Below are 23,301 nucleotides of genomic sequence, written 5' to 3'. Positions count from 1 at the left end.
GAAAGGTTTTCAGTAAATGTGAACAGATTGAATAGGAATAGTGGGGTTCTTGGATTCTTCCCTGGTATACCTGTTCTCAAAAAAATTTTTCAGAAGCAGCTTATCTTTGTAGCCAGGTGTTCAATTTAGCCCCTAATTTATACGCAAAAGTATTATCTGTAGATATTTAAAATGGCTGGAAGGTTAGCAATTAGGTTGCTGTTTGCAAAAAAAAAAAAAAAAAAGCTGTTGTGCAGAACAGTGTCTTTCTAAAACAAAAATTCTCAAGCTATACTAGTGCTTATGTAACTCTTCTCGAGGACTGTGTCTAAGTAACTTTCCTCTGTGTCTAAATATGTCAAATAACTTCAAAAGAACTCAATATTATTCTGTGGCTTGAAAAATGAGGACTGTACTGTAAAATGAGGACTGTTGCTGTGACTCTCAACATGTTTTTCTTTTTCGACTCCTCTTCTGGAAAGCTATCATCTCGAACAAAAGTGCCCTTCTTAAGTTTCTCTGTAAACTGTTACATTCTTTTTGCAGCAAGACAGACCGGCTTGCCAAAGGATCAGAATGTTACCAAAAGAGCCTTAGTTTAAATCCTTTCCTCTGGTCCCCATTTGAATCGCTATGTGAGATAGGTAAGTCTGCAGAACTCTTTTACTGGTGAAGATGTCTTCTACGTTTCTGGTTATGTCAAGCTTTCTCATTTGCCATCGTCATGTGGCAAGGCTTATTTTACTCCTTGTTCAGAACTAGTAAGGAAAATGCCAGCAAAATTATTTCGGAGTGGTTTTTAGAGCAATAATGCTTTTAAAATACTTTGCCAGTGTTTAGAGCTCTTGTCTTGTTTTCTGTTTTCATTACTTATGCATTTTTGGATCTAACAATACCACGTGCTTTCCAACCTACAGTTAGTAGACCCTTAGAAACTATGCTTCTGAGAATTGCTTGTAAAACATAGACTTGCTTTTTTTTTTTTAAAAAAAACAAACAAACAAAAAAAAAACCACAAACCCTGATTGTCCAGGCTTTTGTAGTGGAAAAACACTTCTGATTTAGTGTAATGGGTTTTAAAACAATGAAATAAGAACGTGCCCCCTCTAAAATACTTTATCCCCTGTCTGCCTTGTTTCAGCTGAATATTCAGCGTGTAGACTCAGAAGTAACTATTGAAATCTCTTTCCAATCTTACAGGTGAAAAACCAGACCCTGACCAAACATTTAAGTTAACATCTTTACAGAACTTCAGCAGCTGTCTGCCTAACACTTGCACAACACTGGTGTCTAATCACAACATATCCCATAGGCAGCCTGAGACTGTCCTTATGGAAACGCCGCAAGACACAATTGTGAGTTTTGCTAAAATCACTGTATTTAAAGCGGATCCAGCTTAACTGAAAAATGCTGACTAGAAACTACACTGTGTGACTATCTAACAGCTGCCTTCCACTTTTCAGGAGCTGAACAGAATCAACCTAGAATCCTCCAATTCAAAATATTCCTCCTTGAACACGGATTCTTCTATGTCTTACATTGACTCGGCTGTAATTTCACCTGATGCTGTCCCTCTTGGGTCAGGAACTGCCATACTGTCTAAACAGGCTCAAAACAAACCAAAAACTGGGCGAAGTTTACTGGGGGGACCTGCAGCTTTGAGCCCACTAACTCCAAGGTAAGTTCCTGAGATAGACAATTTCTGTCTACAGCTGTGCTGTAGTAATGTTTGTGATCTGAAACAGGAAAGATGTCTGGTGCTGCACAACATGCTCGAACACACATGTTGATAACCTATTATAAATAATGCTGCAGAAGCGGAAGCTAAACAACTTCAGTAACTTCTCTTGGTCCTAGTGTTCATCTCTTCTGTTTTTTAAACAAGCAGTTGGTATTTGATTAGAAGAGAAGAACTGTTGATTCAGTATATTGCTTATTGCAGCTTTCACACTGGAAAAATCTGTAAAGGAATGTTTCTGCTCTGAAATAAACTCTATTATGAAAAGCTACTCTTAAAAACTTTCCTTGAAGAATAGTGCTTTTCTGAAGAGCGTGTGTGTATATATAGATATATATATGCTCTGTCCTATATGCCATCTGATTGAAACAATGTTATATTACAAGCCATTAATACTGGGATGGTCTGTGTCTATTAATCATTATGCAGGCAGGCAAAGTTCTGTATTTTTTCAATTTCGGGAATAAGAATGCTTTCTATTCAAGTGTTTTTTATAGATGAGGGTAGTAAGATATTAGAGGGTTAACATAAATCAATGAAGTAGTTCTGAAATAAAGTTGATCATCTGTGTCTCTGTTTTAACAGCAGAATTGAGCTCTCTGTCTAACATTCAGACATTGACCCTTCTTCTTTGTTTTGTTCTCAGCTTTGGAATTTTGCCACTAGAAACCCCAAGCCCTGGAGATGGATCATATTTACAAAACTACACAAACTCTTCTTCTGTAATTGATGTGCCACCCACAGGAGCACCTTCAAAGAAGGTATCTTGCGTTCTAGAATGTGATTGCTGTTCTATGGATTTGACATTGCAGTGTACTTTAAAGAGGAATCCATAATGCAGATAAACACTGCATGTGAGCTGAATTATGCTGACAGTGAGGACAACCCAACTTACCCGCTGTTCACAAAATTTCTTTGGAAAAACAACTTGTCTGAGTGTGAAACTGATTGCAGCCACCTTTAGTTCTGGAAATAGTTTGGGTTAATTAAGTGAGAATGAAATTTATATGTAATTTGTCTAAAAAGTGTCTGTTTTTTAAGGAAAAAACCAAACCTGCTCTTACTAACAATTATCTAATGCTGCGAAATAATACTGTTTGCCAGCTCACATATTTATAGGCTAGTGAGGTTGGGTGGTAAGGGGAGCAGTTTAATTTGACTACAACTGGTTGGGTATTTCCCTGACAAAATTTTTTTGGACTTCTCTGAAGTATTAGTGAAAATAGAATTTATTGTAGAATAGTCTGTTACGTTGAAACAACTGTTTCTAAAACCAATAGTGTTTTATTTTGAAAATCTTCTTTTCAGTTAAGCAAAAGCAGCAGCAAGAAAAAGAATATGTCATATCTTTACTTAAGATGTCTGTGTTGTAAATATATTTGGTTTATTGTGTCACTTCCTTTGGCTAGTGAAACAGATTTGTTTTCTTAACTTTTATAATGATAAGCTATAGTCTTATTTCTAATTAAAACAAGCCCTTTTCTCCCCACCCGAAGTGGGGCACGTGCAGACTGCCTAGCTGGTGTTGCTAGAGGCAACCTGGGGAAGGTGCTGTATCTTCTGCCCACCTGCCATCAGAGAGGAATGTACAGACACTGATAATTCTAAACAACGAAGGATTCATAACTTTTCAGTGTGCAAGGTGGAGTCTGAAGACAGTCCAAACTTGGGGTTTTTACTGTGTTTTGTTTTAATTAATGTTTTTTCATGGATGACTTCAAATAATCCTGGAAGCCTTAAGTGAACTGAAGCTACTGCTTTCTTGCAAGATATTCTTGAAGTCTAGTTTACAGACCAGAGTAATCAAAATACTGCTGGTAGTCTGTGGAGGGCTGACTGATAGAAGGGTACTGTTTCACTCAGCCAAGTCTCGTGTAGAGGAAACTAAAAATTGTCTTTTTTACTCAGTAAGAAACTGGCATAGTTGCCATAGTGATAAATGGGAGGTGGAATGTTGATGACAGTTGAAGAACTATTTGTTCCTTTCTAAAAACAAAAAACCTGAGGATTTTTTCCTGTATTTTTAGTAAATCTAGCAGCGCACGAGGGATGCTAGCGTTTTATAGATAGCCAACTCTTTAAAGCTCAGTGCAAGTAGTAGTGTTGAATTCTTCCAAAAGTAGAACTTGAATTTCCACATTTGAGGCTCTGGACAAATCAGTTGGTGCTCAGCTTGCTGCGCCATTCAGAAAGTGAAATTTGGGAGCTGTTAAAAACTGTGTTTGTCTTCTCATTGGCCCAGTATTTAAAAGAATAAAAGCCAGTAAGCACACAACTCTTTTTTTTTCCTTTGGATGTTCTTCTGAAACCTGGTGACTGGGGACTCTGGAATCTTACTGCACAAGCCATTATGGTATCCTGTCTCTGGGTGTCTCGTTACTGCAACACTTCCTATCAGTTCTTAGTTCTGCTCCCCCCTCCTTTTGTTCTGTTGGGGCTGGACTGTGCTAAAACACTCTGCTAGAAGTATGTTTTGTATGGTTCATCCAGTTCCCACCCCATAGTTGCTCAGGACCAACCACTTTTTGATGGTACAGCTGAAAACACTGGCCTGTGGTGAATTGTACATATGTAGGAAGGTAAATTGTCATGAGTCTGAAAAATTGAAATAGTTAGCAAAGTGCAGCTCTTCAGTGTAGTACTCATCTGCATTTAATCTCACGTGTTCTACGTGATAGGTGAAAAGCTTTGAGGAATCGAGTCATAGTTGCTGCTGCTTTGTTGCTTTGCTAGGTATGGCACAACAGCACCGAGATCTGAATCTTGCGAATCCGTGCATGTGCTTTCTGCTCAGACGCATCTGTGCTACTACCTAAACACAAATAGTTAATGCATTTTAATAAACAGCCTAGAGTTCTGATGCATGCTTTGTTCAATACAAATCACTACTTGGCCAGTTTCACTTCTGCTCTTCAAATTACTGACTTAGAAAAGGTTTAGTGTAGCTGCGGCTAGAATGTGCATGACTTAACGGAGGCAGTTTCCTAGGAAACACTTACGTAAATGAATGAAACATTAGGATGGATCCAAAGGCTTCCTATCTGAGTGGGCAAGCATGCTTGCTGGCCGCCTAAACTGTCCTCTGATAACAAAGAAACCGAGAAGCAAAGGACAAAATGTTGGAAGTCAGATAATGCCTAAACTGGTGTTGCTTGTGCTGTCATTGATCCCACTTGCTGATTTCTGGTGTCTTAAAAGAAAACCTCTTCCAAACAGCCATCACAGAGTTGAATGTTAGTGTCCCTGGGGTGGGCAGAAAGATAGGGTTTAAGCTTTCTTTGGCAGGCAGGGAGGGGAGGACCTGTTCTGGATCCTCTATAGGAAGTCTACACATCAGACAATTAATTTCTATCCAAACTTGTTTCTTAGGTTCACAGTCAAGTTATCACAGCTCTAAGTTCCCACACCTTAGCTGTGCCAGGGTAGGCATTAAAGTACACATTTTAGTTCTCTGAAGATGTGTGAAGATACAAGACAGTGTTCTGGTGTTAAGTCATATTCTGTGCTTGTAACCTGTGGCAAATAAAAGCCACCAAAAATGTGCATGTGCACACAAAAGCATTAGTCAGCTGATATACAGTAACTTGCTGCTCTGCGTGAACTTGAGTGTAGGTCTCTGTCTGTTAACTTCCTATGCTGCATAATGCAGGTCCCTTTTTGATAAAGCAGTTTATTTCTGTATCTGCTCCAAAGGCTTGTGCAGTAATGATTTAATTTGTAAAATACTGATTTATGCTACGAACGGTGTGCTAAACAGGAGAGCAGCAGACTCAGATGTTGCACAGTGTGCACCTCATTGAGGTGTTAATAGTGAATGGCTTCTGGATGTGATTGTAACATAATTCAAAAATCTTTTTCTTTCTGTGGTTGCTTTTTCTGTACAACTTCCTGTGGAGAAAGAACTTTAGATGTGACATCTTTTAATTCCCTTCTATTCTTGCACAAACATCTTAACAGAGTTTCTTGCCACTAGATGGAGATTTTATATCTTCCAAATAATGCGCATAAAGTTGGTAAACTCAGTGTTACCGGTGTTTTAACAGGTAGAAAGAGAAATACCTTTGATTACTCCTTGGGATGGGGGGAACCCTCACCCTTTATTGAAAAAAAATCTATCCTCTTCTGTGCAGGGCTGATAGGCGGAAGGGATTTGCTTTCATATAGCAGAGATTGAGACTTCTTGGTGGCATAATAACAAACCTGTAGAAACTTTGTGTTATGCAGACTGTCAGCAGGATGAGCCAAGCTGGAACAAAGTCTGTCTTCTCACAGAGTGGAAATAGCCGGGAAGTCACTCCAATTCTTGTTGCACAAACACAGAGCTCTGGCCCCCAGACAAGGTAGGGGGGAAAAATGTTATCTTGGTATTACCTTTTGTATCTCCTTTCTTTAAGGAATTTGACGCTGTACTTTCCCCAACTTGCGTGGACGTTCCTGCAGAATTCCTCTTTGGATGAGGAAGAAGTGTATTTATTTTTTTTCTTGGGTAAAATACCTCCACTGTATAAGTAGGAGGCTCGTACATGGTGGTTGGTCTGCTTGTTTTAAATCTCCTTTGCAGTTAGACCATTTCATCAGTAAATGAAAAAGTAGCTGGAAGGAAATTCTGCTCATGTTCTTGACATGCAACAGGTAGATTTGGTTCTTTTTATCCCTTGAAATGTGAATATCTGTGCTATAGTACTTGAGCATTTTTGTTTAAAACAAAGATGAAAGCTGTTTTTATTAAAAAATTGAGTGAAGAACTTTTTTTTAATGTGCCATTTGTTTTCAGTACAACACCTCAGGTATTGAGCCCCACAATTGCTACTCCACCAAACGCACTGCCTCGAAGAAGCTCTCGCCTGTTTACTAGTGATAGCTCTACAACAAAGGTAACAAACTTCATGCATTTTTGCAAATTGCGGGTTTCTTGCCCATGCCACTGTACTGACTAATAACTTCCCCATATGCATAGCAATTCTAACAGCTTAAGAGCAGGTTCTATAATGAGCAGAACTTAGGAAATATCTGGCTGTACAAAAAACATGTCACGATGCCATAATAAGTTATTTTTTAAGCTCTCAAGCGCTTAACTAAAATAGTAGGAAGAAGAATATCATGAACAAAACCCAAGATAGATGCTAGGTTGACAAATGCAGTGGTGCTGCTAGCTGTCAACCTATTTAAAAAGAGGTGGTGGTGCTCAGATATATTTATTGAAGAATTCATTTTGAGCAGATACTTTTTTTCTCGCAATACAAAGTTATTTTCATACCTGTTTTCTGTTCTTCAAACAATGGAGCAAAACACCAAAGCGCAAATATTTATGGACTGTAGTTAGGTGATGTGAATGTTTGCTGTTTAAAAATGAGCTGCTAAACATTCATGAAGTTAATAGGTTTAAACCTATGTTTAAAAGTCAGACAGCTCAGCATGGTTGTTATATTTATGCCTTTTTGCACCTTTAACTTTACACAATTCACTTTCAAGTTTAGTTTTCTGAATTTAAAAGGTGTTTTTTTTATATGTAACTCTTATTCTTCTTACTTGCAGGAAAATAGCAAAAAATTAAAAATGAAGTTTCCACCTAAGATTCCGAACAGAAAAACGAAAAGTAAAACAAATAAGGGAGGAATAACTCAACCAAACTTGAATGACAGTTTGGAAATTACCAAACTGGACTCTTCCATCATTTCAGAAGGGAAAATTTCCACTGTTGCACCACAGATCCAGGCTTTTACGCTACAGAAGGCAGCAGCAGGTCTGTTTGAACACTATTGGACTCTACTAGAGTAAAACTTAGTATATGTATGTTTAAGGATGAATGGGGGGAAAAGAAAAATGTGTTGCTCCAGTGTTTGCTTCTTTCTTGTTTCAGGTAGCCTGCAGCTATCACCTTTGTACAACTATAAAAACTGATTGAATTCAATATGTTCTAGTTAACTTACAAAGAACATGTGAAGTATTAAAAGTGACTACTTGTAAGCAGATATATCTTGCAAGTGCTGATTTTTATTAATGATTAAAATATTTTCAGGCGAGTTCCTTGGAAACTGATTCAGAGGAGCTATGAGTAACCTAGTCATCTTCTCTCAAAATCGGGTTTATGTAGTCTGTTCTCCCTTCATATTTCCCACTTGTTTTTAAACAAGTCTTTATTCAGGTTGTCAGAAAACCCTAGACAAACTGCTGAATTCCTCTCTTTTGGCTCAATAATGTTTCCAGGCAGCAAGAAGATGTATCCATGGATACCAGACATGTGGAAACTGTGTTCAGACCTAACAAAATGTTTGAATAGCTGCTGTAAATGCAGAACTCCAGTTGCCCTGAACTGCAGAGTTTCTCTGTTCCTGAGTATTCTGTTGCTGGCTTAAGAAGTCGTTAGTATCTGACTTCCATTAGAGGTTGATCTTTAGAATATTATGCCTAAGTTAAGAGTGTATAAGCCTGTGTTTGGGAACTCCTGAAAGATTTTCCTAGGCCAATTCAGGAGAAGTGCCTGCCACAATGAAAAGCTTATGGGATTAGTAGTTTCAAGTAAACAAGTCTTAGTTGTCTTTTTCCACTTTTATTTATTGTATTTTTCTCCTAGAAGGTTTGATGAGCCTTCTTCGTGACATGGGGAAAGGTTACTTAGCCTTGTGTTCATACAACTGCAAAGAAGCGATAAATATTTTAAGCCATCTACCTTCCCACCACTACAACACTGGCTGGGTGCTGTGCCAAATTGGGCGAGCTTACTTCGAACTTGCAGAATATATGCAGGTAGGAACAGTGCGGGTTGGTTCTTACTCTTTTCACTTTCATTTTGTGTAGCTTTGCACAAAACCTGCAGATTTCTTACAAAAGCTATGGGAAGTTTACAGTTGAGATAATTGTATAAGCATAAGTTATACCTGGAATGGATTTAGATCTTGACTCTGGATCAGTAGTCATTGAGATTTCCTGAAGAAGCTGAGTGACACTTTTGAATTCTTTTAATGTTATTTCCTCTTGCATCCAGCCATTGGCCTCTCCCCCCTTCACCCACAGCCATGCTGGTGTAATTGTTTGTACTGCAATGTTGTAAATTTGAGTTCTAAACCCAAAAACTTCTCTTGCCCTTTTCTAGTTAACACAGATCACATCAGTGACCTAGTTGCCTTTGCAGCCTCAGAAATGACAGCATTGGCACAGCTGAGGTAATGTCAAACTGCTTCAGAAACAGAAGCGAGCAGTTAAGGGTAATCCAGCAGTTTAACTCTCCTTGTCACTGTCCTGATAGCTGGTGTGCCCATATTCTTAGTTTTTAAAATGCTTTTTGACAGATTGCGTGCAGGAGACAAATGTAGTAGGGTCAAGAAGTGGTTTTTAAACTGTACACACAGTGTGATTAGAGATGGAGCACACTGTGCTTCTCAATAGTCTATTTTGAAAACTGAGCCTACAGACCCTGTCGGTTTCCTAAAATCAAGCTTCTTCCCTTGTGCTGCCTCGAGTGTTGTAACCTGGAACTCAAGTTTATGAAATAGATATCTATGTCAGAAAGACTTCATTAGTCAACTGTTGATAAGAATCATAGCTGTCTCAAATGAAAGTAAAGCACATGTATGTGTTGTCACATGCTTATACATGCCCCCATCCCTGCATCAGCTGTTTGCTGCAGTGATTGTCGTACTGCCTTTTGCCTTGTAATTATTATGCACAACGTCTGGAGGGGTGTAACACTCAGTGCTTTGTAGCTGTCATCTGTTAGGATGGCTAATATTCATAACTGGCTCATAAACGTAGGCTACAATTTTCTGATTTTGTGGATAACTTATTTTGCCTTGCTTGTGTGCCATGATGAAACAGTAGCGTAGTCTCAGCCAGCCGTAGAGAGGGCTGGCTGCATTTCTGTGGGCATAACTGTACTGGGGTACAGTCCCTTCCTTTGCCTGAAGGGGAAGTTATGGGACTTGTGGCTCTGTGTAGTACACTTAAAAGCAAAGAGGATGCTTAGTCTGGACATATGAGGCTTCTAACCTTGACCTGTGTGCTCTGCTTTGGTGGGTGGAATTCTGTTTTAAGTTTAATTTCTGTTCTTAGGCAGAGAGAATATTTTCAGAAGTAAGGAGGATTGAAAACTACAGAGTAGAAGGCATGGAGATCTATTCGACTACGCTGTGGCATCTGCAGAAAGATGTTGCGCTCTCAGTCCTTTCGAAGGATTTGACAGACATGGATAAAAACTCACCGGAGGTATAAAATGCTGTGGTCTTGAATAAGAACAGGGTAACTGTATGTGGCAAAATCAATGACTCGGAGCAAAGCTCTGTGCTCTAGTCTAGTTCAAGTGTATTCTCCTGTGCGACCTGCATGGCAAAACTAGAGAGGGAGGTGCAGGATTGTCTGTGGAACTGATGCCTGAAATGGTTTCTTAGAATTAGAATATCAGCTTACATGGAACAGGTTGAAACCTTTTATCTGTTAATGGTTACTTAAATTTGCATTGGCACCATTCATCCAGGAAGATCATGTGTTAGTCACTTCTGCTGCCAGTATGCAAAGATAAGGAATATCTCTTTCCTGTACCACCTTTTAATTGCTGTAGTTAATTCATTGGCACTTAAAACATATTTTCTCTAGAGTTTATTTTCAGACATTTTGCACATTTTTATGCCAAAGTCCCTTAAACTGCAGAGTGTATGGTAACATAAAGTCATGATACACAAAAAGCCAGGCATCTTTTAATGGGTGCCACAGGAGAAATAAGAGAAGTATGCATATAAATCTGTTCTTAACAGAGTTGAGAAAACTGTAGATTATATTGGGGTGGTTTTTTTGTTGTTGGGGGAAAGAATCCTGTTCGTGTTGTCTTGTTTGTTTGTCTAATAGTGGGGAAAAAATCAAAACCAATGAAGCAGTTGGTAGTTGTGGAGAGAAGAAAATGCAGATTCTAATACAAGGAGTGGAGAACAGTTATGCAATTTGGCAACAATGCTAAAAATTTGGGGAAGCAAGGGACCCTGGGCTGTGATGCTTTACAATCTCGATGCTGAGCAGGAGGGAAAGAGGAGGTTGCTGCTAAAATTGTTGCTCTGCAGATTTCTAGATTTGTCAGTTGGAGGCAACTGAAGAGTGAAAGTGAATGTCCTGTCTCCTCCTTCATTATTCTTAAATATCCAAGATGTCTTTTTTTAGCCTTTTCAACAGCTTCAAAAGCTTTAGCCATTAGTCATCAAAGTATCTAATTGGCACAAACTTGTTGAGTGTCCTTAGATTCTCGATTTCTGTTTTTCAGCTTGTGTAGCTACAAGGTGTATTTAGGCCTATCTGCCTCTCAGGAATGAGACTTAACTAACTGTTGTTTTATTAATGTTGTTATTTTTTAATCTAGGAGGAAGTTTATATATAAATTATGTAAATCAGCATGGAAAAAAAAAAATCTGTTCAGCTCAAACTTAGTCACTCCAAGTTGTAAAAAGTGTGCTGACTTTGACATGCTGTTTTTACTAGGCATGGTGTGCTGCAGGAAACTGTTTCAGCTTGCAACGAGAGCATGACATTGCAATCAAGTTCTTCCAGAGAGCCATTCAAGTTGATCCAAACTATGCTTATGCCTACACCCTGTTGGGGCACGAATTTGTGTTAACAGAAGAACTCGACAAAGCATTGGCTTGTTTTAGAAATGCAATCAGAGTCAACCCTAGACACTATAATGCATGGTAAGTTTTGCTTCATCCTCCTCCTATTGCGTGTGATACAGAACTCCTTTTGGAGAAATATCTTCTGGCTGCTGCCACTGCTATCGCTTCTCTACCACTCTGCTGTCTAAGAACAGAGCAAAGCTATTTCCACAGAAGATGTGGGCCTCATCTGTTTAATAAACAGTTACTTTCACTAGGAGAGAAAAAAATGGGAGCTTTTTTGGTTTCCCCAGATCATCTTGGCTGTATTGCCCCAGCTGTTTTGTTCTCTGCAGTGCTCTTTGTTCATCTAGTTGATTGTTCTTCAGTTGGAGAGATGAGAGGTCTGCCCCTTTATACCTTAGGATATAGGCAGTTTCGTACACTAGCGGATGTAGCTTTTGCTGCTTTCTATGTTTTTTCTACAGAAAAAGCTGTAAGTCGCTTAGTCTTGAGAAACTCTTGTATGCTTCTTACTTTGTAGCTGTTTAACCAGTCTTCCCATGTATTGGATATCAATTCTTCAAACTACCCAACTGAGGGGAAAAAAAAGGCAAGATAATTTTAGACATAGCTTTTTCCCCATCAGAAATGGTTTCCCACCCTGGATGGGGGTTGGCAAGTCTATAAACCGTTTCTGCCAGGTCATAGTCACTGACAAAGGCTAGTTTGATTGGAGTACAGTCTTACTTAACAGAATTGTTTTTCTGCTTGCAGGTATGGGTTGGGAATGATTTATTACAAACAGGAAAAATTCAGTCTAGCAGAAATGCATTTCCAGAAAGCACTTGATATCAATCCTCAGAGCTCAGTCTTACTGTGCCACATTGGAGTAGTAAGTAGATTGCACTTAACTCTATCCTTGTGTTTTAATCTGCTTCTGTAGTTTTTGCAGTAGAAAAGTAGTTCTGAACACTTAGCAAAAAAAAAAAAAAGCCCAGCAGGTTTGGAGTACCTATAGGAGGATCTTAAGTGTCATATGAATGAATAATCACAGGATTAATGTGTTAGAAACCCTCCTCTCTCTCCAAATGGCTTTTAGCCAGTAATGAAACTATAGTATTCGGTCATGTTTGTGTGTCAGACAAAATAATAGTGATATGAAAATCAAGACTGTGTGCAGATATTAATGTGACTAGAGTATTTATAGGGGTTTTTATACATAAGAAATTAAGTGGTTTTTAACTGCTATTGCATGCACTTGGACCAGCACTCCCAAGCCTATAAAATGCTAACCTGTCTCACCTTTCAGAGCGCAATATTTTTTGTCCTGCCTGTATGTTCACACTGCCCTCATTCCAGTCACTTGTAGATGCGACAACCTACTACTTCGGCCACTTTATCCAAGTGAAGTTTCAGTAGCGGGCAGCTGCTTCAGCCACCATCCGTTCAATTAAATTTACAGGGCTGTTTGAAAAGCTGGTCAGTTATCTATCTGTGGTCTGTAGAAAACGATAGCCTCACTCTAGCAAATGCTTGGGAAGCAGTTCTCAGATAGTCATGATGGTGACTGAAGGCTGTGTAAGTGTGATGGATTGTTACCTGCTGGCATTCGTTTGCCTTCTGTGCGGTGACAAAGCTGTGTCGAATGCTACAGGGCTAGTGGCTGCTTCTCACTTACATATGGAGAAAGGCATTGAGTTCGCTCCCGGCCAAAGGTTAAATGCTTGCTGTGAGCCGTTGGGTGGGGAGAACATGTTGAGGTGGAGACAAGGTGAGGTGCAGTTTTCTTCCTGTAAGAAAGCTTGTTAAGACTTGGTCTAGAGTTGGACAAATATTTTTTTAAAGGAACAGATTGTAAGTAAATATAGTCAAATGGATTTGTCCAGATGAGCTGTTATTTTCCCTTTTTAAATTGTTTTATCTTTCTGTAATAGGTCCAGCATGCACTGAAAAAATCTGAAAAGGCTTTGGATACTTTAAACAAAGCTATTAACATTGACCCCAAGAACCCACTATGCAAATTCCATAGAGCTTCTGTATTATTTGCAAATGAAAAATACAAGGTAAGATTTGGTACATGTAGACAACTTTAAATTATCTTTAAATTGCTGTAGCTAGGAACGAGGATGTACTGGAAGCTAAATGTTTACAGATTAATGCTGGGTAGCATCAGGGCTTGCAGGAAGAGCCTGGGACATTGGCCTATCTTGTAGAGGCTAATATGAAGCATTTGCTTTGACAAGTACCACCTTTGTCAAGAGAACTATGTTAAATATGGGGCTAACTGGTGATGTTTTTTAAAATATTTCAGTCTCACTGTGGAAAAAAGAAAGGAAAGAAGGGGAAATTATTGCAGCTGTCACTGACATGTGACAGTAGTATGAATTTATACTAAATTACTAAAAAAAGGCTTTGCGAACTGCCCCATAACCCAATTACTACAATAAGAACCAGCTATTTCAAAGGCTGTCTTATTGTGGTGGGTTGACCCTGGCTGGATGTCAGGTGCCCACCAAAGCTGCTCTATCTCTCCCCTTCCTCAGCTGTCCAAGGGAGAGAAAATGTAACTAAAGGCTCGTGGGTCGAGATGAGGGCAGGGACATCACTTGGCAACTACTGTCAAGAGCAAACCAGACTTGACTTAGGAAAACTAATTTAGTTTATTGCCAATTAGAAGTCAGAGTAGGGTAACGAGAAAATAAAACTGAAGCCTTCCCCCAACCCCTCCCTTCTTCCCAGGCTCAGCTTCACTCCCCATTTCTCTCCTCCCCCCAAGTGGTGCAGGGGGACCGGGAATGGGGGTTGTGGTCAGTTCATCACACCTGCTCTCAGCTGCTCCTTCCTCCTCAGGGCGAGCACTCCTCACACTCCTCTTCCCCTGCTCCATTGTGGGGTCCCTCCCACAGGAGACAGTCCTCCATGAACTTCTCCAACGTGGGTCCTTCCCACGGGCTGCAGTTCTTCATGAACTGTTTCAGTGTGGGTCCCTTCAGTGAGGTGCAGCCCTTCAGAAACAGACTGTTCCAGAGTGGGTCCTCTGCGGGGTCACAAGTCCTGCCAGCAAACCTGCTCCAGCGTGGGCTTCTCTCTCCACGGAGCCATAGGTCCTGCCAGCAAACCTGCTCCAGCGTGGGCTTCTCTCTCCACGGAGCCATAGGTCCTGCCAGGAGCCTGCTCCAATGTGGGCTTTCCATGGTGTCACAGCCTCCTTCAGGCATCCCTCTGCTTCAGGTCCTCCCCAGGCTGCAGGTGAATATCTGCTCCACCATGAACCTCCATGGGGTGCAGGGAGACAGCCTGCCTCACCATGGTCTTCACCACAGGCTGCAGGGGAATGTCTGCTCCAGCACTTGGAGCACCTCCTCCCCCTTCTTTACTAACCTTGGTGTCTGCAGAATTGTTGCTCTCGCTCATCTCTCCACGTGGGTTTTTTCCCCTTTCTTGAATATGTTATCCCAGAGGTGCTACCACCATTGCTGGTGGGCTTGGCCTTGGCCAGCAGTGGGTCTGTCTTGGAGCCAGTTGGCATTGGCTCTGTCTGGCAGCTTCTTACAGAAGCCAACCCTGTAGCCCTGCCGCTACCAAAACCTTGCCACGCAATAGGAAGCCAAGCAGTTTTGGTCTGATCCCCTGCTGACCTGTACCCTGTTTAGAATGAGTTAAGATCTTCCCACAGTCTGACTTTCCAGTGATTGTTGTTCTCTGGCCTGGTTGGGTTTTTTTGGCCACAGAAGACAAGCCACAGTCTCGTCTCTGAAACCTTGCTTTGGAAATGCGTGTGCACGTGTGAAGGGAAAACTTTACTTTGAACTTTTTTTTCTTTGAAAACTCATAACTGAACCAATTAATTATGAAATGTGTTAAGATTAAGGACTTAATTAAGTGCCCATTTGTAGATTGGTTTTAAAATTTAAAAGCGGATGATAAATACAACGGGGGGGGGGAAATAAATCTAATAGTAGACTATCTTATTGTCCTTGTGCTAGTGAAGGAACTTGTTATCTGTAAATGAGGAACTAATGTAAAAGGAATTTTAGATGCTTCTCATGAGACTGTACTACTGTTCTTGATGGAATAGACTGTATTTAAATGACAGACTCTTTTTGCTTCACATTCGTGCTAAATCATGGTTTAGTGATGGTATAACTGGTTGCATGCTGCTACCTTATACTTACTAAGCTCTTTTTTTCTTCCTTTTAGTCTGCTTTACAAGAACTTGAAGAACTGAAACAGATTGTTCCCAAAGAGTCTCTTGTTTACTTTTTAATAGGAAAGGTAGGTAAAACTTACCCGTGATCATAAGTCCTTTGCTTTCCCTTGTTGCAGAAATCTACGCCCAATGAGAAGATTTGATGCCTGTCACCAAGCTGCTTCCATTTGGAGCAGTATTCTAAAAATTCCCAAAGCTTTAAATAAGGCTTACTGCTCACAGTTTTATTATGTATTGGCTTTTAAATTCAGAAGACAGTTATTACTGGAGCACTCTTCAGCTCTCTTTAAAACATGCCAAGAAAAAGTAACCCTACCCAGTGTTGTTATTTCCCTGCTTTGATTTCACCACTGTCAACTGAAAGATAACTGATTTAAAAAAAAAAAAAAAAAAATAATGAATTGGTTCTGATAAAGATACCTCACTGGACAGAGATACAATGATTATGTACCTAGTCATATATTTTTCCCTGAAAATGGAGCTCTTATCAAGACTTGATTCAATAAGATAGCAATGATGTGATCAATAGAGATCCTTGAAGTTTTGAGAGAGAGTCCATCCATCAGTAGCAGCGTTGGTTATTTGTGCGTGTAGCTATTAAAATGTTGAGTCACATTCTAATGCATTGTATCGGAAATGCTGAACGAAGAGTAATTGTAGAATGATCCTAAGTTTCCATCAATAGCCTCAATGTCCTTTTCGGCTGACAGCCTCCCCAAAAGAGCTGTAGAAGGCTATCAGTTCGAAAGAAAGAGGAATCTTTAAAGAGGTTAATGAGTAGGGTAGCACAGGAAAAGATATTACTGGTTTGTCAGCTGTGTTTACATTCCACCCTTCTGTGTGTTTAATGCCAGAGAAGTAATCTAGTAATAGAAATCCTCCTTCATCACCATCTTCTCTGCTAATATGTTATTTATAAGTTCTGTGGTTTTCTTCTGTGGAGTTTGTCTTGTTGCCTCCTATTGAACAGACACTTCTCTCTAGCACAGTCCTCTTAATCAGCAAGGTTTCTCCTTTTTTTTTTTTTTTTTTTTTTTTTTTTTTTTTTCTATGCTGGAGAGAGGTAGAAGGATTTGTGCTGAAATCTGTTGACTGGTCCAGGAGCAGCTGGACCTCTAAACTGACATTGGGGTTGCCATGTCTTGATAAATTTAAAGTACTTTCACTGTTTAAATGCTTAACACAGATAAATTACTTGCTCATCTGTCCTTAACGATAAGGAAGGCTTCAGTGCAAGTTGTGGTGACAAAGAAGGTGAAATATGGACTGGATTCTGCAGAGCAGTCTTGTCTTGAAAATGTTGCTGTTGAGTTTAGCAGGACAAACTGCGTGTCACTTAATGTCCTGTTATTTTCTCTACCTGCCAACGACAAAATGCCCCTTGAGGATGTAAGAAAGGCCGTACTGAGCCAGATCAGAAAATCTGTCTAACCGTGTATCCTGCCATTGCTAGTCCTCAACATGAGAACTGTAGGGAAGAGTGTAAAATTATTGCGTGCATGTGGCGATACTATCCCAAACTATTCTCTGGGCCTCTGGCATCAGAATTCCAAGACTTTGGGCCTTTCCTGAGCCACAAGTAGATTTGAGGTAACAATGACTCAAACGGAAAGGGTGGTGAGGGGGTAATACAAAACATGTACACTAATAGCTTTTATACCACCCTGCTGCAAAGCTCCAAAGATTAAATTTATATCAGAAGATCCACCTCCTTATGTTTTTGAATCTGCCAGTTCCTAACTTAGTTTAATTTTTTGGAGACTTAATTAGAAACACTTGATCACTCTTTCTACACATATTTGCTGTTTCCCTTGGAATTTGTATAAGTCTTTTGTATCTACCCTCTGTTGCTTTTTATAAAGTCTCAGTTAACTGTGGCTTGGCATGTTTGTCCAAACCAAAAAGTAGCAACTTCATGTAAATGTAGCATTTTGTGCTTTTATTTTAGGTTTATAAAAAACTGGGTCAAACACATTTGGCCCTAATGAATTTCTCATGGGCGATGGACTTAGATCCTAAAGGAGCCAATAACCAGATTAAAGAGGCCATTGATAAACGTTACCTTCCAGATGATGAGGAACCAATAACTCAAGAAGAGCAAATCAGTGAATGTTACCCCTATGAATCAGGTTTGTATTTCCAACCCTTTGTCATTCAAGGAGATATTTCCACTTAGGTGGTAGGAAGAATCCCAGGTTTAATAAGTGAAACACTTCTCAACCTCACTGCTTGGCAAGCAAGAACTCCAGAGGCTCGTCATTCAGAGGAATTCATTCGTGCTTCCTACAGTAAACATGAAATAAAGGATTGTTGCATTTCTTTAGAATCTGTAGATGGAGTAGGACAGAGATAATGACGACTGTAAATTCATACAAGTTGTGGTTGGCTAATAGCGTCCCAGGGGAGCAAGATGTTCCCAGAGCCGCAAATCTTCCCTCCTTGAAGTATCAAATCATTTCAAGGTGACTGAATGGCAACTGAGGTTTTGTCAAAAGTTACACAAACTGGATGTTAGGTAAAACTATTTGGTCTGCTAAACATAAAAAGTAGCTTTTGACAAAAGTTACGGGAGCAGTTTCATTTGACTCAAGAGGAAATAGAACACTCCCATTATCCTACTTGGGAATAATCCACCAAAAGGAATGGCCTGGGTTTCTCTTCTCTCTAACTTCTTATCATGGATTTTAAGCTCATCAAGTGGGGGCAGCTCTAAAGCAAGCGTAGTCATAAATACTGACCTCCTTAATGCAGCCTGAAATAGCAATTAAAAAATAAAATACTAACAAGCAACTTAATTCTTTTCCTCCAAAGAAGAAAATATAACATGTCTTGGATTCTTATTAATAGATGTATGCTATCTATGTTCTGCAATTCTAAATCTTCAACTGAAAAACTTGTAATGTTTTCCTACTGTGTATCGTGTTGATTTTCATTCTGCTTTTTAATACTGGAAACTTACCCTGCACTTCCTGAACTGTCCAGAGTTTTTCTGTCCCTGCTATTGCAGTTGGGTGAACTTAGAGCACTGGCTCACTGGGGGCTGAGCGTGTTTCTGACCAGAAGATGGAGACAGAGTACTTGAACTGCTGAGTGACACCTAAACAGTACCAAAAATAGAAAAAACAAACCCACACCTCAAAAACATCCTGAACAAATTAAAAAAAAAAAAAAAATACAAACCAAAACAAGCAAAGCTCCCCAAACACAACAAAAAAATGAACCCAAAAATGAAAAAAAAAAAAAAAAAAAACACAACACACTCTGTTCAATAAACAAAATAAAACAGTGTCAGGCTGGGTGTAAGCAACACACTTTCCCTGACTCTGCAGGTAAATTGTAGAAGAGTGTTCCAGTCTCTTTTAGGATACAAGTAAAGGAGGGTAATACTGGGCTTGGGAGCTGTTTTCAGTACCCTGGCTGCTGTAAGCCCTTCTGTGCGTTACACTGCCTGGCACGGGGCCGGCTGTGGCTGTTGTACAGAAACCTGTAAGGTGGTTGCATTAAAGCAATAAAAGGCATTGGTGTTTCTCCACATGAAACAACTTGGGTCTTTGGGAATTTGCAACGACTATGCTAAATCCTACTGCTTTGCAGCAGACTCAAGTCGCTTTCCTGTGTGTGAAGAACGACCATCATTAGATGTTTACCTTAGTTCTAACTCTAACAAGTATAGAAGTTAAATATTTAAGGGTAGCCTTTCAGCACGCACACATTTTATCTCTCGTGCTGTGCAGGGCATGCTGGCTTTATTCAGATAGCAGCAGGGATCCCATTTTCCTGGAAATGCTGGGCTAGCCAGCGCCTGAGCTGAGCCAGCAGAGTCATTCTTCGGCATCAGAAGCGTCTGTATGTGTTTACTCGAAGCAGTTACTTACTGTTAAGTACTCCTACTGCACATCTTACGCAGTATTCTGTCACGGAAGCAGGGAGCGAGCAAGTAGAGGCTGCCTAGCACTGCTAATTGAATATTATTTGATTGTAAATGGAGTGGTCACAATGCACTGATGCAGTGGGTAACTCATGTGAGCGTTTCAGGCAGCTGGCGTGTTTAGACAGAGTGGGAAGGTTAAACTGCTCCTCAGGCAATTTTGGAGCCCTCTGTACCCATCCCTACCTAACGAGGTGCCAGAGATTCCAGATTATTAACAGAACCACGTATTTTGTGTTAATTCCTTTCTATAGACTTCATTAAGCTGGCAGGGGTCAGTGTATTAGGAGGAGAAAGGGAAAAGCCGTACAGCTTTAAAGCATTTTGAGGGGAAGCCCAAACCCGCTGCTGCTGTGCTTTTTGATGTGCTGGAGTTTGTGGGGGAATCTTTGCCGTGAAACGGCCCGGTAGCGTTTGACTACTCTGTGTTTCTTTTTCCTTCAAGTTGGCACAGACGAATCCCAAGAGAGCAGCATGACAGATGCAGATGACACACAGCTCCACGCAGTTGAAAGCGATGAATTTTAACCTCCAAAAAGCCAGTATCTGAGCTTGAGTGTGAGACTGGTACCGTTGTGTTCTCCCCTTCCTTCGCACCCTGGGTCTTCACATCACTGAGCCAGCATTGTCATTATTCTCCACTGACACCATGAGTACACCTCTCAGACTTAAACTGTACGCAGAGTTAATGGCAGTGCAATATTCAGCTGCTACTGAGTCTGCCTAGTTGGCTCTTTTACATTTATGAAAGTGACTGAGGAGGAAATGCTATTTTTGGACTCCCCTTTGCTGGAAAAAAATATCATGGAAGAAAGACTTGTGGTTTGCTGTAACGAAGCCAGTAGATGTGGGGATAGTACTAATGAAGCAGTGTCTTGTTCTTTTTCCAGAAATGTGTCTTAGTTTGGTTCTTTCTTGGTAAGCAGAGTGCTGAACCTCATTTCCGAGTTCTTCAAGGACAGTGTTGACAAATGCGGGCTGTTAAAGACTTTTGCATATTGTAGTGTAACTTAAATGCCAGGGAATGTAAATGACCTTAAAGCTGCAGCGTCTCCAGTGAACTAACGGCGCACATGCTCAGCACTGGGAGCGTGTCAGACTACGAAAAACACCCCGTGTCCCTACTCAGAGTGCAAACTTGCAGGAGTGAAAATCCCATTGCAGAATCAAAGCTTTCGTGAAATGCTTTCATGTTCGAACCAGGAATTAATTTATTCACCTAGTTTCCGAAAGGTCAGTGTTTACTTTGTGCTTCAAAGAAACAAGTCAGCACCACCGTGCTTCATTTTTCATCTGCCCCTTGACTTGTTCTTCCCCTTTTAGGAATAAAAATGAATAAAGGGCAAAATCAAGAGAGGAACATAGATACCACTGTCATGCGAAAACATCAAACCCTTAATCCAGAGTGACTGCGTGTTTCTACGCAGATAGACTGGGAAGACCGTGGAAGCCTTAATACAATCAGAACCTTAGTCAAACGCATCCAATAATTACCTAAGATTAGTAGCATTTTTCAAACTGTGTTGTAAAGTGTGCTCCAAGCAGGATGCAAAAATGTGCAATCATCCGTCTTTCTCCTTTTTATTTTTTAAGCTGTTCTTTAAGATTCTCGCTCTAGGAACACTTCCCTCTTCTACAGAGGCTGCTTCTGTGAGGAGAGAGCTCTGCCACGTTAATGAGTCCAAAATGATCTTTCTCTGTAGCATTCTGCAGCAGCAATCGGTGCCCTTTATGCAGTGATGATAAAGAAAAGTGTATGATATAAGCAGTTTTAAAGAGCAATTTATGCATAATAAATTGGGAATGATATAAATTTCTTAGAAACGTTTTTGTTGTGATCAGTCTTAATGTTCATGGGCTTGGGTGTTTTTTTTTTTAAATATATTGGGTTTTAGGGATCTTTTAGTTACCTTTAGAACTTCATTTTTTAACTTCTGTCCTCGTCTTGCACTAGGCACAGCTTCTGTCACAGCTCCTCTCTGCTCACGAGCCACACGGACACCTTTACCGTTTGAGAAATAATCCGCAAGTGCTGAGCAAAAACATAATTGTCTGACTTTTTTCTTTTGTTTTTGGAAGTAGGAGGATAAGCAGTGAAAAACGGGCTTAAACTCCCCTTATAGCATGAAAAGGAATTTCTAAAATCTGACAAATAATAATATATAAAAGGAGCTTTGTGCCTCTGCCACATACTTCTGATCAGCCTGTGTCTGGGAGGTTGATGGATTGACTGGAAAATCATAACGTCTTTCAGCTGGCGTGAGTGTACCCCATCTCACACGGCTTTTTGTGGCGATGGATATTCCGGGGTGATTCCCTTTCCTGAGGAGTCTTCCCCGAGGAAGACACGGGGTTCAGGTGTCCTGGAAGCTGATGCGCATCCACGGCAGAGCCCACGCACCGTGATGGAGTCAGCCGTGCCCGTCCTGGCGCGGTTTCCCATCCCGCCGCCGCGTGTGTGCGCAGCTCCCACTGCAGCCCTCCGCAGAGGAGTTTCTCCGCAGCACTTCAGCGTAAGGTCTGGAGGCAGCACTTGTGTGAATGCCACCAATTAAAGTCTTAATTGGCTTCCTTTCGGTTCCCAACTTATTTTCCAAGCAAAAAACAGGAGTAAGCAGGTGCTACTCTCAATTCTTTTCCCTAAGAAACGCTGCTTGTTTAACTGGGGACCAGAGCGCTAGGAAATTAGGTAGCTTTTCCCCTTTTCTTTCGTTCTCTTCAAAATTGTGAACAATTGTACTAAAATTTTCAATACCCTGAAAAGAGCTCTTAATTCAGCTGGGACGTTAAAAGGATGCTCATGCTACCTGCAGGATTTAATACTCACCTTATGTGTACGGCGTTGCTTAAAGTGATTTTTTTTTTCTTCTTTTTTCCCAAGAATCTCAAGTAACATTTAGACCATGCTGCTATTTTACCTTCTAAACGGATACACAGAATTAGTATTTAATCAATAAAATTTTGCTCTCTTTGAAGAGGGGCAGGGAGGAGGAAGGCGAGCATGAAGGCACTCTGGCAGCCAGGTTAGAGCAAGTGTGTTCACTGAAAAGAATTAGGGAACTGTCATTTTCTTACAACAAAACTATGGAAAAATGCAAAGTGTGGGTGTGGTGTGTACTATTTGCATTGAAACAATGTAATTTGTCTTTTTCCTTTTTTTTTTTTTTTTTGGCTTTTCCTGACTTTTTATTTCAAAAATTGTACAGTCTTAGGAAAAAAAAAATTCTTTTCTGTTAATATATTTGCGATTCATTAAAGGATGTGGAAAATCCAAATAAACTACTTTTAAAAGCAGGCTTATCCCTAGGTCCTTTGGGTCAGTGCGGGGATTCATCCTGCAGGAGGTGGGCGAGCGTGGCGGAGCTGGAGCGAGGTTTAAGGATTTTTAAGGTTTTGGGGTACGTGGGGGCCAGGTCCTGTCCTGCAGTAGCTGGTGGTCCTGGTGTCACCTGTGAACCTGCTGCAGGCTCCCAGCGAAGTGGGCTGCGAGTATCATCTTCCTGGGCTGGAATTTTGGGTGAGATGTGGGGTGTTACAGGTGATGTTGGGGCACAGGGTGAGGTTTCTGTTCATTGCCAGCTCACATCCAGCAGCTCGCCAGGAGATGCTATAAGCGGCCAGGTGTGGAGCAGATTTGTGCTTATTTTTTATTCTGCCTTCTATAGCAGCTCATGACATTGTGGCTGCAACCGTTGTTGGCTCAGCAGAGAAATTATTACAGACCTCACTGCACTTTCACAGCATCCCAGACTGGTCAGGGTGGGAAGGGCCCTCTGGAGCCCCCCCCAGTCCTACCCCCTTCCAGAGCAGGGGCACCTCCAGCAGTGGCACAGGACACGTCCAGGCGGGTTTGGAATGGCTCCAGAGTGGGAGA

At 40.6% G+C, this 23,301-nt stretch overlaps 1 protein-coding gene across 1 annotated transcript in view; it reads left to right on the top strand.

Moving 5' to 3' along the window:
- The window catches only part of CDC27 (cell division cycle 27), a gene marked incomplete at its 5' end in the record, with an annotated part of 33,466 nt that extends 12,190 nt beyond the window's left edge, over positions 1-21,276 (top strand). Inside the window, 15 exons of the mRNA XM_082495032.1 lie at positions 526-623; positions 1,180-1,334; positions 1,443-1,657; positions 2,364-2,478; positions 5,942-6,057; positions 6,492-6,591; positions 7,253-7,460; positions 8,292-8,464; positions 9,767-9,919; positions 11,177-11,385; positions 12,064-12,181; positions 13,224-13,352; positions 15,490-15,564; positions 17,448-17,628; positions 19,873-21,276. Of these exons, the coding sequence (XP_082351158.1) occupies positions 526-623; positions 1,180-1,334; positions 1,443-1,657; positions 2,364-2,478; positions 5,942-6,057; positions 6,492-6,591; positions 7,253-7,460; positions 8,292-8,464; positions 9,767-9,919; positions 11,177-11,385; positions 12,064-12,181; positions 13,224-13,352; positions 15,490-15,564; positions 17,448-17,628; positions 19,873-19,955 (2,128 nt within the window). The 3' untranslated portion in view covers positions 19,956-21,276. The remainder of the gene's footprint in view (positions 1-525; positions 624-1,179; positions 1,335-1,442; positions 1,658-2,363; positions 2,479-5,941; positions 6,058-6,491; positions 6,592-7,252; positions 7,461-8,291; positions 8,465-9,766; positions 9,920-11,176; positions 11,386-12,063; positions 12,182-13,223; positions 13,353-15,489; positions 15,565-17,447; positions 17,629-19,872) is intronic.
- Positions 21,277-23,301: the final 2,025 nt, after the last annotated feature.

Source organism: Vanellus vanellus (genome assembly GCF_965231255.1).
Source record: "Vanellus vanellus genome assembly, chromosome: 24".
Lineage (NCBI taxonomy): Eukaryota > Metazoa > Chordata > Aves > Charadriiformes > Charadriidae > Vanellus > Vanellus vanellus.
Note: the sequence above shows the minus strand (reverse complement) of the source record. Positions and strands in the feature narration are given on the sequence as shown.